The sequence below is a fragment of the Macaca nemestrina genome, chromosome 7 (genome assembly GCF_043159975.1).
Source record: "Macaca nemestrina isolate mMacNem1 chromosome 7, mMacNem.hap1, whole genome shotgun sequence".
In the NCBI taxonomy this organism is placed as follows: Eukaryota; Metazoa; Chordata; class Mammalia; order Primates; family Cercopithecidae; genus Macaca; species Macaca nemestrina.
The window spans coordinates 130,931,252-130,947,684 of NC_092131.1; the positions used below are offsets into that span (position 1 = coordinate 130,931,252).

General features: G+C 37.6%; 2 protein-coding genes across 3 annotated transcripts in view; one reads left to right on the forward strand and one right to left on the reverse strand.

Annotated features, from left to right (window-relative positions):
• LOC105487639 (leucine rich repeat containing 49) overlaps positions 1–16,433 on the reverse strand; it is a 208,178-nt gene that overhangs the window by 169,728 nt on the left and 22,017 nt on the right. The window lies entirely within an intron of this gene.
• On the forward strand, positions 8–10,950 carry LOC105487630 (THAP domain containing 10). The gene is made up of 3 exons (XM_011751136.2): positions 8–915; positions 10,354–10,501; positions 10,612–10,950. The coding sequence occupies exons 1-3, from the start codon at positions 487–489 to the stop codon at positions 10,806–10,808; spliced, it is 774 nt and encodes a 257-aa protein (XP_011749438.1). The 5' UTR covers positions 8–486; the 3' UTR covers positions 10,809–10,950.

The following is a 16,433-nucleotide window of genomic DNA, read 5'->3' on the forward strand; positions in this document are numbered from 1 at the left end:
TCTCCCGAATCCATAGGGCCACGCAGTTGTTGTAGCTTCTGGTTGTATTCGTGAGAGTCCAGTGCGTCACCACTTCCTCGTTCTATTTTTCCGGCCTCATAAAAACAGAGCGGGAGTATTGGGAGGAGGATAAGCTTGGGAAGAGCCTGGCCACATTGGTGGCTATGACAACCACCACTTCCGGTCCGTTCCTCTTTACGGCCTACCTCAGCGCTCCCCGCGCGAAATTTGTATCCCTCTGCTTGTGTCCACCTGCTCCTGGGGAGCAGTGCAGGGAGGAGGAGGAGGAAGAAAGACATCGAAGAGCCCTCCCATTGGGGGCCCCAGATCGCCACTTCCGGTGGCCAGAGGTAGGGAAGGAAACGATCCCGACCCAGAGGGGACAGGTGAGGAGGAGAGGACGTGCCTCGCCGAGGCAGCTGCGAGGAGCGTGCCCAAGGGCGAAGGTCCAGGGAGCCCGGCTCCCGCGCACCGAAGACGGCCGCCATGCCGGCCCGTTGTGTGGCCGCCCACTGCGGCAACACCACCAAGTCTGGGAAGTCGCTGTTCCGCTTCCCCAAAGACCGGGCCGTGCGGCTGCTCTGGGACCGCTTCGTGCGGGGCTGCCGCGCCGACTGGTACGGAGGCAATGACCGCTCGGTCATCTGCTCTGACCACTTTGCCCCAGCCTGTTTTGACGTCTCTTCGGTTATCCAGAAGAACCTGCGCTTCTCCCAGCGCCTGAGGCTAGTGGCAGGCGCCGTGCCCACCCTGCACCGAGTGCCCGCCCCGGCATCTAAGGGGGAAGAGGAGAAAGACCAAGCAGGCCGCCCGGACACGGGAGGAGAGCTCCAGGCAGCCAGGCATTCTGAGACTGTCCCAGATCCAGTCTCCTGTACACGTCCACGAGCTGGGAAGCAGGCTGCGGCTTCACAGGTAAAGAGAGACCACCGAGGGTTTTGGAAGGACCCCTGGACTCTGACTGGGCTCCTCCACTTAGTGTCACCTTGGGAAAAGCACCTCATCTCCAAAGTTCCTGTTTTCTAATCTGCAAATTTAGGAGTGTACTTTAGAGGTGATCTCCAAGGTCCCATTTAGCACTAACACTTTGGAATTAAGTAACCCAGTTAATTCCTTCTAACTGCTCCTCCCCAAAAAACACACACACACACAGCCTTGTCCTGCAGAGTACTGAGTTGCTTTCACTCCCCGCTCCAGGGTTTTTAAATAGAAAGCGTTTAATTTGAGCAAATCTCCAGGATTGGGGTGCTTGAAACTGTGTTTGCATAACATTACATAAACTTGAGGAAAGTCCCTTATTTGTGTCACAGATGATGGGGCGAAGGAGATGTGGAGCTACAGATGAAGATGGAGCTTGCTAATAAATCCCTTCCCACCCCTAAACTTCCTTTTGACTGTTACTAGCTCTAGCTGCCTTTAAGTTCAGTATCCCTGGTGAGCTGAATTTCCCCATCTTGCTCTCTTCTGCCTACTTTTCTGTTCCTTCTAAACATTGTTTGCACTTATTTTGCATCTGGTTACTACTACCTTCTTCCCCACTTACCATTTTAAAGAAAACTTTCCAGCCTTCCTTGTGATAAATTTCAGCCTTACCACCATGACACAGATTAAATTATAGCAAGAGGTTAGTAATTTCCTCAGGAGTTTGTAATCCTTACTTAGGTCCAGTTGCCATACCAACACTCTTTCTGCAGTACTAACCTGCTTCCTACATTGGGGTGGGTGTTTAAGACCCTTTAATGGCATCCTGCAATTATTAAGATAAAGAACAAAATTATTAACCCAATTTACATGGCCCCGCATGCTTTTTCCCCCTGCATACCACACTAGCCCTATCCAAGGCCACTGTCCCTGTTGCTCACCGTGTACCATCATGCTGACCTTTCAGTTCTTGGACATACTATATTACTTCCTACCAACAAGACTTGCTCAGTTGTTCTATGTATTATAATATCCTGGAACTATGCCCCCCCCACTCCCATCACTACCGATTAAGTCTTTTTCCCTTAAAAGTCAGCTAAACATCTTTCCCCTTCATCACTTAGTTCTATGTACTCTCATTCTTCGTGTACTTCATGTGATTCAATAGTACAGATACTTCAGTAGCACTTACCATAATTGCCATGAAATAATTGTGTAGTTTGCTTAATATTTGTTTCTCGCATTAGAATGTAAGCTCCATGAGAGCTAGGATCATGTCTGATTTCTTTGCCATTGTATTGCAGTGCCTAAAACAATATTTTCAAATTTAAGTAGTTGAATAAAAATTTATGGAATGATTACATGATTATAAGAACAATTTTTTTTGCATTATAATTGAATTTTCAATTATCTGCCAGTTTCCCTCCTCACCAAGCTGTATATCTGTCAAGATAGCTGTCCTTTCCTTGAACCATCTGTCCACCATCACCACCTATGCAAACTTTGCCCAAACATGTACATCCATGTACATATGTATGTGTATAGCAAGAGAGATAAATACTAAACATGTGCCCCACACATCCCCCTACACCATTTTTCTTCTTCATAATTATACAACCTAACCAAAAACTTGGAGAAGAAAAGCCAAGCTAGTCCAACAACCAAAGTCTTTATAACCCATCAAAACTAACCATTGGGAAACAGATCCAGCATACATAATACATCTGTTTTCCATTTAGTAAGTGTAACCAGCCAACATTTATAACAATCCATAGTACATTAATATACTTGCTGAATTACGAGAAAAATGCGTGAGTTCTAAAATAGTCACTTTAAAAGTATATAAGGTTAAAAAAAAAAAAAGATTTTGAGTTAATAGCAATAAATGTTCAGCCTGGTCTGGATAGAGAACCCTAATCACATCGCTAAAAAATTGGCTTGTCTATCTGACTTCTTCCCCCACCCAATGTTTTTCTTCCTAATCCCAGGACTAGCTGTCTACAAATCATATTTCCAGTCATTCTACAACATTTATTGAGGAGCTATTGTAGTCACTGTTCTGGGTGCTTGGTGCTATATATAGATAAATACAAATGTGAATGTTAAATATCCTTGGGGGCTTCAGAAAAGATAAGACACCACTTCCAAGGAAAGAAAGGGACTTGATTATTGTTTTCCCTTAACTGTTACTTGTGCATTCTTTTTTTAAAAACCCAACTGAATTTTTTAAGTTGTTTACTTGAACTATAGCAAATACACAGAAAAGTGAACAAATCTTAAGTGGACAAGTATTAAATTATCATAAACTGAACATGTATAACCACAACCCAGGTCAGAGAAACAGAACATTGCTAGCACCCCAGGAGTCACTATATCCATATTATTGCATATAACAGTAGTTCATTTTCATTGTTATGTAGTATTCCATTGTATGACTATACCAAAATTTATCTGTCTATTGTTGAACATTTGGGTTGTTACCCATTGGGAATATCATAAGTAATACTACTATAAACTCTCTTGTACATGTCTTTTGGTCCACATGTGCACACATTTCTGAGGAAATCTACCTAGAATTGCTGGGTCATAGTATTAAACTTCAGTAGATAATACCAAATAGTTTTCTAAAATACTTGTACAAATTTACACTTCTACCAGAAGTATGATAGTTTCCATTGTTCCACATTCTTGCCCATATGTGGGATTTCTAGTCTTTCACATCTGAGTCCATTTGCAGAGTGGGTAGTAGTGTTTTTGTTTTTCATCCCCTGATTACCGATGAAATTAGTAAGGAAATACCTTTTCAAATATTAATTGGATATTTGGGTAGCTTTCAGTGACATGCCCTTTTAAATCTAGCCCATTTTTCTGTTGGATCGTCTGGCTTTTCTTGTTGATTTAGAATTTTTAATAGATTCTACCTCGAAGTCCTTTTTCAGTTAAATGTTATCATTTCCCACTGTGAGTTGCCTCTTGGTTCTTAATAATGTCTTTTGATGTACTGAAGTTCTTAATTCTGATGTAGTCCAAATTACCAATAATTTTCTTTATGCTTAATACTTAAAACATTCTACTATGCTGTTTGTAATAAACTTTGTTGTTTTTACTTTTTATATTTAGATCTAATTCAGAATTGATTTTTGTGTTTGGTGTGAGGTAGGATTTAAGTTTCATTTTTCCCAACATTGATACCCATTTGACTCAGCATCTTTTACTGAAACTACTAGCATTTCTTCTTGGCCTTGCAATGTCAACTTTGTCATAAATCAAGTGCCCTTTATATGCATAGGTCTGTTTCCACATACTTTATTCTGTTTCACTTATCTGTTTGCCTGTCTTAGCAAAAATATCACAGTGTCTTATATAGCTTTATTAAGAATTAATATCCAATTTATTAATACCTCTTGTTCATATTTGTGGATATTTTGACTATGTTGGGCTCTTTAGATTTCTAGATACATTTCAGAATTGGTTTGTCAATTTTCACAAATTATGTACTAGGATTTTGATTATGACTCCATGGAATTCATAAATGAATGTGGGAATAAATGGCATATTGACAATATTGATTCTTCTAATCCATGAACGCATATCTCCATTTATTTGGGTTTTTAAATTTCTCTTAAAAGTTACTCATGGTATTTGATATAGAGGTCTTATATATCTTTCATTAGATTTATTCACAGCTATTTGATTTTGCTACTATAAGTGGTATTTTAAATTTTATAATCTATAAGTATATATTGATAAATTAATTTTTATTGAACTTGTATCCAAAAATCTTGTTAAACTCACTTATTAATTTCAATAGTTTATAAATTCTCTTGAATTTTATACATGTACAAAAATATCATCTGAAAAAAGTGTTTGATGTTCGTGTTTTTATTTCATATTCTTCCTGTTGCACTGGCTTGAACTTCCAGTACAGTGTGGGGAACAGAAGAGGTGAGGGGAATCCTTTTCTCATTCCTAATTTCAGAGGAAAAACCTTTAATATTTCCCCATTTGATATGATTTTTACTATACTTTTTTATAGCTCTCTTTGTAATAAAAAGAAATGTTCCCCTTTATTCCTAGTTTAAATTATAAATAATGGTGAATTTTATCAAATGGTTGTTCTGAATCTATTAAGGATAACATTTTTATTATGTTAATATAGTAAATTATATCGCTTGATTTTAAAATATAGAATCAAACTTGCATGGCTAAAATAAACTCAACTTGGTCAAAGTGCTTTATTCCTTTCCCATATTGCTTAATAAAATATTAACTAAAATAAAATATTTAGGATTTTTGTATCGGTGTGCATGAGTGAAACTGGTCTACAGTTATTTTCTTTCTTGGAATGCCTTTCTCAGGTTTGGTATGAAGATTATGCCAACAGATTTGGAATTGTTCTCTCTTTTTTCATTCTCTGGAGTGTTTATATAAAATGCCATTATATATGCATTAATAAATTTGGTATTAATATTTGGTAGAACTCATTGATAAGACAGGAGTTTTCCTTTTGGAAAGGTTTTTTATGATGGATTCAATTGCTTTGTTATAATATTATTCAGAGTTCTTTTGTTTATCCATATTGATAAATAGTATTTTGTTTATCCATTTTGATAAATAGTGTTTTTTAATTTGTCTGTTCCATCTAAATTTTTAAATGTATTGACACAAAACCTTCATGATAATCTTGTATTTGAAAAAATTCTGTTTGAGCGAAGTAATTTTTGCTTTTTCATTTTTTCTTGATCAGCTTCACCAGATGGGTTATTGATTTTTTTTTTTTTCTTTTTTAGACGGAGGCTCACTCTGTCACACAGGCTAGAGTGCAGTGGCTCAATCTCGGCTCGCTACAACCTTTGCCACCAGGGTTCAAGCAATTCTCCTGTCTCAGCCTCCCGAGTAGCTGGGATTACAGGTGCCTGCCACCATTTCTGGCTAATTTTTGTATTTTTAGTAGAGATGGAGTTTCACCATCTTGGCCAGGCTGGTCTCAAACTACTGACCTCCAGTGATCCACCTGCCTCAGCCTCCCAAAGTGCTGGGATTACAGGCGTGAGCCACCGCGCCCCACCAGTTTATCGATTTTTATTAGTTTTTTCAGAGAAGAAACTTTGCCTTGTTGATCTTCTTTCTAGAATTTTTTTTCATTTATTTCACTTATTTATTATTCCCTTCCTCTACATTTTAAAATTTTGTCCACTGCTCTGTTTTTAACTTCTTACGAAGTTAAATTATATCATTGATTTTCAGAATTTTTATGGTGAATGGTAAATGGCGCAGCTAAGTTTCACAAGCTGATTTCCCAAATGTAGAATTCAGTAGAATGGTGTTGATAGAGGAAAACCTGGGTCCTGAGAGGGGGATATGTTCGAGATATTTTGTGGAATACTTTTTGCATGATATTAATAAATCCAACCTAAATTAAGCCCAATTAATTTTTTTATCCTAATATGTGCATTGAAGATTGTAAGTCCCCACCTAACATGGCTTTACTGAATCTTACAAGTTTTAGGTATGGAGTATTTTTATTATTATTTAGTACAAATTATCTAATTTCCATCGTGATTGTATATTTTATTTGAGGGTTAATTAGAAGTATATTTTTTAATTGCCATATCTCTGGGCATTTTTTAGTTAAATTTTTGCAATAGATTTCTAGGTCAATTACACTACTGCCAGAGAAACTACAATATATGGACTTAATCTTTTGAAATTTGTTGAAACTTGTAACATGCCCAAAATAGTTTTTTAAATGTTCCATATGTACTTGAGATGAATGTGCGTACTGCACTTGGATAGTGTTCCGCTATGTCTATTAATCATATTTAAATTTCCTATATCCTTTTGGAATTTTTATCTTATTCAATTAATTACTAAGAAAGTGATGTTGCAATCTTCCACTGCGATTTTGAATTTACATATTAATCTTCAAATTCTACCCATTTTGTGGTCTATATCTTGAAGTTATTAGGTTATTAGCAATGTTATTAGGTATGTATATATTTTGAATCAAACTTGCATGGCTATGTTACTAGGTATATAGTGCTAATATAGCAACACCAGGTTTCTTTAACTTAGTGTTTGCATAGTACATCTGTTTCCATCCTTCTACTTTCAGTCTTTTCTGTGTTGTCCTTAAAAGTTTAGGCATGGCCGGGCACGGTGGCTCACGCCTGTAATCCCAGCACTTTGGCAGGCCAAGGCGGGAGGATCACGAGGTCAGGAGATCGAGACCATCCTGGCTAACATGGTGAAACCCCGTCTCTACTAAAAATGCAAAGAATTAGCCGGGCGTGGCGGCGGGCGCCTGTAGTCCCAGCTACTTGGGAGGCTGAGGCAGGAGAATGGCGTGAACCCAGGAGGCGGAGCTTGCAGTGAGCCGAGATCGCGCCACTGCACTCCAGCCTGGGCGACTGAGCGAGACTCCGTCTCAAAAGAAAAAAAAAAAAAGTTTAGGCATTATTCTGTCTTATGGTTACTCCATTGAAGAGAATGTATCTTTTTTCCTCTGACTGCTGTTAAGTTTTTCTCTTCATTTTCCAGTTTTATTGTAGTGTGCATAGGTTTGGTTTCTGTTGTTTTTATTTTGATAAATAGAAAAGGTTTATAGTACTTTTGCAAAACCATGACTTAATGCCTTTTATCCATTTTGATAAATTCTCAGCTGTTATTTGTTCAAATACTGTGTCTGCCCCATTTTATGTTATACTCTGAAATCTTATCCCCTATGTCTATTATGACATTTTCTGTATTTTCTGTTTTCCTTTTGTCTCTTTCTGCCTCATTCTAGATATTTTCTTTTGACTCATGTCCTAGTGGATTAATACATGCTTGGAAATTCTGCCTCTAAGCTTTTAATCTGAAGAAGCAATCAGATATCTACATAGGAGATTTATGTTCAAATATTTCTAGTAATACGGATTGTTTTAATAAATTGTAGTATATCTGTATAATACATTCCTATGTGGCAATAAAAATTATGATGTAGAATATTTAATAACATAGAAAGATGATATATAAAATAAGTGGCAAAACTAGGTTATAAAGCATTATATTATCTCAATTTTTAAAAATACACAGAAAAAGACAAAAAACATCAAAATATAAAGTTTTAGCTATGGATTATGAGATTATGACAAATTTTTAGTTTATTTTTGCTTCTCTGTATGATGCAAATTTTTGCAGTAAAAAATGTATTATTGTTATAAAGGGAACAAAAGTTATTTTTCAAACCCTGATTAAATTTCTAAAACTCTATTTTATCCAGAATACACCTCTTTGTAAAGAAATATGTGCTTATTCTAGACTTTGACAATGCTTGACTTAGACGTAGATATAACTAGTGAAAATTGGTCATGATTTTTTAAACATGGAGATAAACCCTTTAAATAAGAATCATGTTACAAAGGGACTCTTCACAAAAATTTCCTTACAAAGTATCTTTTTTTTTTTTTTTTTTTTTTTTTCCTGTGTGTGGGTATGTGTGTGTTTGAAACAGAGTCTCACTCTGTTACCCAGGCTGGAGTGCAGTGGTGTGATCTCTGCTCACTGCAACAACCTCTGCCTCCCGGTTTGAAGCAGTTATTGTGCCTCAGCCTCCCAAGTAGCTGATGTGCCACCACACCAGCTAATTTTTGTATTTTAGTAGAGATGGGGTTTCACTAGGTTGGCCAGGCTGATCTCGAAATCCTGACCTCAAGTAATCCACATGCCTCCGCCTCTCGAAGTGCTGGGAGGCATGAGCTACTGTGCCTGGCCACAAAGTTTCTTTAACTTGGGTATCAATAGCCTGGGCCTATGGTACAGCCACCAAAGACACCTACTAAAATATTTTTTCAGTGGTTTGAAGGCAGCTGCCACTACTGCTAAACACTTTAATTTTGTTTTCATTTCGCTATCACTTATTTTCTCTCCTCCCAGGCCCTCTTGACTTTTCCAGATATTTCTTACCCTCTTCCACATAATCTGTAGGTACCCTGTCTTATATTACCTTTTACATATCAAAACCCTCCCTCTTTCTACCTCTGACCCATATTACTTCCCCCACAAATCAAATTTCACCGCCTGGCACAATGGCACACGCCTGTAATCCCAGCACTTTGGGAGGCTGAGGCAGGCGGATCACCTGAGGTCAGAAGTTTGAGACCAGCCTGGTCACCATGGTGAAACATTATCTCTACTAAAAATACAAAAAATTAGCCAGGCATGGTGGCAGGCACCTGTAATCCCAGCTACTTGGGAGGCTGAGGCACGAGAATTGCTTGAACCCAGGGGGTGGATGTTGCAGTGAACCAAGATCATGCCTCTGCACTCCAGCCTGGGTGGCAGACGGAGACCCCTGTCTCCAAAAAAAAAAAAAAAAGAGGCCGGGCGCGGTGGCTCAAGCCTGTAATCCCAGCACTTTGGGAGGCCGAGACGGGCGGATCACGAGGTCAGGAGATCGAGACCATCCTGGCTAACACGGTGAAACCCCGTCTCTACTAAAAAATACAAAAAACTAGCCGGGCGAGGTGGCGGGCGCCTGTAGTCCCAGCTACTCGGAAGGCGGAGGCAGGAGAATGGCGTGAACCCGGGAGGCGGAGCTTGCAGTGAGCTGAGATCCGGCCACTGCACTCCAGCCTGGGCGGCAGAGCGAGACTCCGTCTCAAAAAAAAAAAAAAAAAAAAAAAAAAAAGGAAAAGAAAAGAAAAAAATCCATTTCACAATGTAATTTTTCTCAGGAAAGTATTAAAAGTCATTTATCTTATTAAAGGAGTCCTCTATAAAGTATGAAGAACAAATGATTAGGTTTTCTAGAATAATATGACTGCTAAGATATCAAATTAGTTAATACTAATAATATTATCTCGGCTGGGCGCGGTGCCTCACGCCCATAATCCTAACACTTTGGGAGGCTGAGGCGGGTGGATCACCTGAGGTCAGGAGTTCGAGACCAGCCTGACTAACATGGTGAAACCGTGATTCTACTAAAAATACAAAAAAATTAGCCAGGCATGGTGGCACCTGCCTGTAATCCCAGCTACTTGGGAAGCTGAGACAGGAGAATCAATTGAACCTGGGAGGCGGAGATTGCAGTGAGCTGAGATCGCACCATTGTACTCCAGCTTGGACAATAAGAGCAAAACTCTGTCTCAAAAAATAAAAAAAGTATTATCTCTTCTAGCTGTTGATTTAAGAAAAAAATAATTAGTTGTAAGCAAATAGCTTATACATTCTGGCTGACCAGAGTTCATGATTTATAAGTGGAAAAAAGACAGTATGGCAGAATTCATGAAAGCTTGGACTATAGATTCACCTTGCCTAGGTTCAAGTATCAGCCTTACTAATATGTGACTGAAAATTTTCAGCTATACTCTTTTACTACTTGTAACTTTTGAAAGATAAAACCCTATAAGGTAAACTTTAATATATTTCTCCTCCGATTTATATTTTTAGATTACGTGTGAAAATGAAGTTGTGCAAACCCAACCCCATGCTGATAATCCATCTAATACTGTCACTTCAGTACCTACTCACTGTGAAGAAGGCCCAGTGCATAAAAGTACACAAATTTCTTTGAAAAGGCCCCGTCACCGTAGTGTGGGTATGTTTTGACTCTTCAATGGATTAAGCAATTGAATCGATCTTTTGTATATTAAAGATATATGAAAAGCAAAGTCTAACTCATAGGTACTTATGCTTATTGTCTTTCAGGTATTCAAGCCAAAGTGAAAGCGTTTGGAAAAAGACTGTGTAATGCAACTACTCAGACAGATGAATTGTGGTCTAGAGCTTCCTCTCTCTTTGACATTTACTCCAGTGATTCAGAAACAGATACAGACTGGGATATCAAGAGTGAACAGAGTGATTTGTCTTATATAGCTGTACAGGTGAAAGAAGAAACATGTTAAAAACTCAACATCAAATGCTCTGATGTGCTATAGATTTTCAAATCTTTACTCACATAATTATCTCTTTGCTATTATAAATCTTTCACCTCAAGATAATTTGACAGTTGAGTATCAGCAAAATTTGTTTAGCTCTAAGGCAAAATTTGCTTGCTTGCCAACACAATGAAGATAATCCCTATCCACAAACATGCCTATTCTCTACTTTCACCTTTTTTTTTTCTTTCTTTTAATCCTTTTGGTAGAAATCAGATTACAAAGCAAAACCACAATATCAACAACATTTCCTAATCAAAATTAAGCATTGAATATTTATTTAAGCTTAGTTCAGAAGCAGTGCTCCTACGGGACTTGACATTTGCTAGTTAGAATGTCACTACTCTTCTAAATAATTTGAAGGTATAGAGCAATAACACAGTAACAGTGAGCACAGCCAAGCCTGACACTACTAAATGATTTGGTAGTGAAGCCAGGACATCTACCCTTGACTATTTTTTATGTTATTTACTTATTAGTTTGTCCATTTGTAACATATATGGATCTGTCCTGTGAGCATTTCTGATGAATCTATGGTTCTTACAGAAATTCTTCAAAGGGAATCAATTTAGAGATAGAGTTTTCATATACTTACATTAACTTATTAATGAAATCTGTTTGCATCAGTGCTTACTGCAACACATTAATTAGCTTGATTAATTTAGATTAGAATCATTAACATCATGAAAAAAAAAATACTACATTTCTAACGTATTCCCATTGCAGGTGTTAGGTTTTTTTTCGTTGACACTTCTCTTTTGAATTCTACATTTGAGAAATAAACATGGAAATATTAGCTGCCCCATCTGCCATTCACCAGGAAAAATTTCTATGGCAATTTTGGACCATGAAGTAAACTGTTACAATAGTTTCTGAGAACCATACTATAACTTTGATCTTCCATTGAGAATAACAAAAATAAATATCCATTTTACACCTCATATGTCTTCTTAGTTCTGGATGATTAGAAGAATTTGCATGTATTTTTATCCTAGAAGGTTTAAATAATACATCAAAGTTATTTTCTTCCAAATCTAATTTTATGTCTGCTTTAATTTGAATAGTATAATTTTAATTTTAAGGAAAATAAAATAAAATATTAATAGGAGTTGTGAGCCTGAACAATGATTGTGTAAAAACATAGCATTATTATTACTTTCATTATTGTTATTGCTATTTTGACTTGAATTTGAGATAACTGTTTTTTGTTTGTTTGCTTGTTTGTTTGAGAGACAGGGTCTTGTTCTGTTGCCTAGGCTGGAATGCAGTGGTGCAATCATAGCTCATTGTAACCTCAAACTCCTGGGCTCAGATGATCCTCCCACCTCAGTCTCCCAAGCACCTTGGACTATAGGTGTGCGCCACCATACCCAGCTAATTTGTGTTTTAAATTTTTTGTAAAGATGGGGTCTCACTACGTTGCCCAGGCTGGTCTCAAACTCCTGGCCTCAAGCAATCCTGCCACTCGGTCTCCCAGAGTGCTGGGATTACAGGCATGAGTCACTGGACCTGGCCTGTTTTAAGAGAGCATTATGTTTTAAAATGAATCATATAAATCTTCTGAAGCTAAATACCATCAATAAGTACCCTTTGAGCTTTGAAATAGCCTATCTCCTTAATTCAAACCATAATGAAGTTACATGCCCATTTGTCCCCAAATTTCACTGCCATGAATCTACTTCATTTCTACATGTTAAACAGTTTTGACAGCCATGTCAACACTGTTTTTTCACTCTTCACTTAGTTTCCTTCTTCTACCAATTGAGTATTTGTACTTGATTTGTTGATTTACATGATTTCATAATTTATTGTGTAATGTTTCACTGCCCTACACAGTAAAAGGAAATACTGGCTTTATTTTAAATGACATATAAGGAACTCATAGTTTATATTATACTGTTTGATTTTTGCACAAATAATTTTAATTTATTTTGTTGCTAGATCAGTTTAGTGGGAGGAAAATTTAGATTTACCTTAGTACCTCCCATCTCATTCTTCATTTATTTATTCATAAGTATTTATCAAACATATACTCTATGCCGGACAACTGTTCACTAAGGATACATTGGTGATTAAGACAAAGATTCTGGCCTCTTGGTGCTTACCTTTTAGTGGGGGAGCCAGACAATTAACAAGAAAACGAATGAATAATTTCAGATAGTGATTAGTGCTTTGAAGAAGATAAAGTAGAAGATGTTAATTGAGGTGGGGGGAGAGGTTTGTTGAGCTGTTTTTGATAGGGTAATCAGAAAAGACCTCTCTAAGGAGAGCATGTATGATCAGAGACCTGGATATCAGAAGGAGTGACCATGCAATGATCTGAGGGAAGAGAATTCCAGGTGATAGGAATAGCGGCTGCTCTGGTGTGTTTGAGGAACAGTAAGAAGACTAGGGTGGCTAGAGATAATGAACGAGGCAAAGAATGGTAAGAGATGAAGTTGGAGTGGTATATAGGACCAGACCATGTTACGGTATCAGAGGCTGCAATCAGGAATTTTTATTCTGGGCTTAAATTCTATTTTAAATGTGTTCTTATGACTGGTTTAATTATCTGCCAGTATTTATTTCTTAAACTTACTTGAAAACACATGAAAAATCATTGGACTTCGGCCGGGCGAGGTGGCTCAAGCCTGTAATCCCAGCACTTTGGGAGGCTGAGACGGGCAGATCACGAGGTCAGGAGATCCAGACCATCCTGGTTAACACGGTGAAACCCCGTCTCTACTAAAAAATACGAAAAACTAGCCGGGCGAGGTGGCGGACGCCTGTAGTCCCAGCTACTCGGGAGGCTGAGGCAGGAGAATGGCGTAAACCCAGGAGGCGGAGCTTGCAGTGAGCTGAGATCTGGCCACTGCACTCCAGCCTGGAAGACAGAGCGAGACTCCGTCTCAAAAAAAAAAAAAGAAAAAAAAAGAAAAATCATTGGGCTTCAGGTGAGAGATGAGGGACATGTCAAGAGTATGTGAACGTAAATCTTATTCAGTCAAAAATATTCCTCTGTGGGACTTCTGGAAAGCTGCAGTCTTATTGGCCTGAGGAATCAGAGGTAGGAATTCAGTGCTGCCAGAGTGAAAAGTGATGGGGCAAGTCATGGCAAAGAGGAAACCCAGAGGGGAGGAGGCCCCAAATCTCTTACAAACTCCACCCAAACCTCTGACTAATCATGAGCTATGCCTGTGTTGTGACCTCTGGGGGCCCAGCATAAAACAACAGGTGCAAGTCTTAGCATCACAGTGGAAATAGAGTTTGGAGTTTGAGTCCAGCCAAGTTAACCAGCTGTTACAACAAAATTCAAGTGTTTAGGAAGAAGATAACAATTTGTCATCCAAAATGTCCTGTATAAGATATAAAATTACTAGTCATGTGAAGAAATTAGGAAGTGTGACCTAATATCAAGACAGAAAGGAATCATAGAAACCAACCCAAAGATGACCAGAAGTTGGAATTGGTAGACAAGAACTTTAAAGCAGTTATTATAAATATATTCCAAGAGGAAAATGTAATCACAATGAAGAGATAGGAGGAATCTCAACAGAGAAATGGAAACTAAAAAAAGAACCAAATGGAAATTCTAGAACTAAAGCAGACAAGCTATTGAAACTGGCACAGGGAGAAACAGAAAGTCTGAAGTGCCTGTATCTGTTAAAGGAATTGAATTTGCAATTATAATCCTTTCCACAAAGAAAACTCTAGGCCCAGAAGACTTCACTTTTAAATTCTATCAAATAACATAAGAAAGAATACCAACCTTATACAAGCTCTTCTAAGAGAAAAGGACTAGAGAACACTTTCCATCTCATGAGTTCAGCATTAACCTATTACCAAAACTAGGCAAAGGCATTGCAAGAAAAGAAATTATAAACCAACATCCCTTGTGAAGTTATATGTGTATCTTAACGAACTATTAGCAAACATATCCTGCAATATATTTTAGAAATAATATATCACATCTAAGTAGAGTTTAGCTCAGCCACACAAGGTTGGTTTCACATTCAGCAACCAATCAACGTAATTCACCATATTAAGAGAACGAAAGAGAAAAATCGTGTCACCTTCATCTTACTAGATTTAAAAAACATTTGACAAAAGTCAACATCTATTCATGATAAAACCTACCAACAAACTAAGAATAGAAAGGAATTTACTTTCTTCACCTAATAGCAGCCATGAATATATGCCACTAATATCCATAGGTAATGTTCCCTTACAAGCTTTATCCCTACATCAAGAAAAAGGTAAGGATGTCCATTCTTCAACACTTTTATTCAACATCATACTGAAGATCCTAGTCGGTGCAATAAAGGCAAAGGGAAAAAAAGGAAAGAAGGCAGAAAGGAAGAAAGATGGAAAAACAAAATGCATAGATGTTTAAAAGGAGGAAATAAAGTTGTCCTTTTTTTAGAAATGATATGATTATGTACATAGAACCTCCTAAGAAATCTATTAAAAAGCTACTAGAACCAATAAGTGAGTTTAGCAAATCAAATGTGCAAAAATCAACTTTATTTCTATATGCTAGCAATGAACAGTTGGAAAGTGAGATAAAAAACCAGTTTCATTTACAATATGGAAAATGCAGAGAGTTTAAAATAACGAAGTGTTGGAGGGCAATAGCAACTGGAACTCTCCTACATTGCTGGTAATAATATAAAAATACTACAAGCACTTTGAAAAACAATGTGGCAAACTTTCATGAAGGTAACATACCCATATCATTCCACCAAACAATTTCACTCCTGGGTACTTTCCCAAGAGAAAATACATGTCCACACAAAGACTTTTACACAAATGCTCATAAGAACCGAAGTCTGAAAACTCAAATGTCCATCAACAGGTGAGTGGATAAGGAAATTGAAGTATAACCAAATAATGATCTCTTAGAAATAAAACAAACATATGCAAAACAATCTGGATGAATTTTGAAAGCATTATGCTGAGTGAAAAAACTCCAGGCACAAATAAAAGTACACATTCTATATTTCTATTTGTATAAAATTCTAGAAAAGAAAAAATCAAATCTATAGTGACAGAAAGGAACCCATCAGTGGTTGCTTGGGACTAGGGCAGGGGGACATTCCCTGCAAGAGTATGCAAGGAAATGTTTAGGGCAGATGGAATGTTTTATACCCTAATGTGATAAGGGTTACATTAACACATGAATTGTATTAATAGTTGTATGTAAATTATACCTTCATAAAGCATGTTAAAGAAAAAGCAATACACTATTATTTTGCCAAATGACTAGTTCAAGCAATAAAATCTGTAGTTTCTTAAGGTAGGCTTCACAAAATAGGTGAAATTGTAATGGTCCTTTAAGGAGAGGGAGGATATAAATATGCTTTAAAAACCAACACAAAGAACTGAAGGCACAGAAAAAGTCAATAGAGACATGGATGCTTAAAAAGCAAAGGATGAGTGAGAAGCGGGGTGGCATCATTAGACTGAAGATTTACAAGGGAGTTCTGAAAGATTCAGACCGACAAGCAGAATGTTGCCAGAACAAGAGGAACGGCCTTTAACCTTTGGGCACCGAATGAACTTTTCAGATTTGGAGGCAGGAAAGTATGTCAGGCAAATGAATCTGGAGGATAG

Excerpts from the sequence above, each read along its gene's own strand:
- LOC105487630 (XM_011751136.2), top strand. The coding sequence starts at position 487 with ATGCCGGCCCGTTGTGTGGCCGCCCACTGCGGCAACACCACCAAGTCT. Across the intron at positions 916-10,353 it reads AGCAGGCTGCGGCTTCACAG|ATTACGTGTGAAAATGAAGT; the intron begins GTAAAGAGAGAC and ends TTATATTTTTAG. Across the intron at positions 10,502-10,611 it reads GCCCCGTCACCGTAGTGTGG|GTATTCAAGCCAAAGTGAAA; the intron begins GTATGTTTTGAC and ends ATTGTCTTTCAG.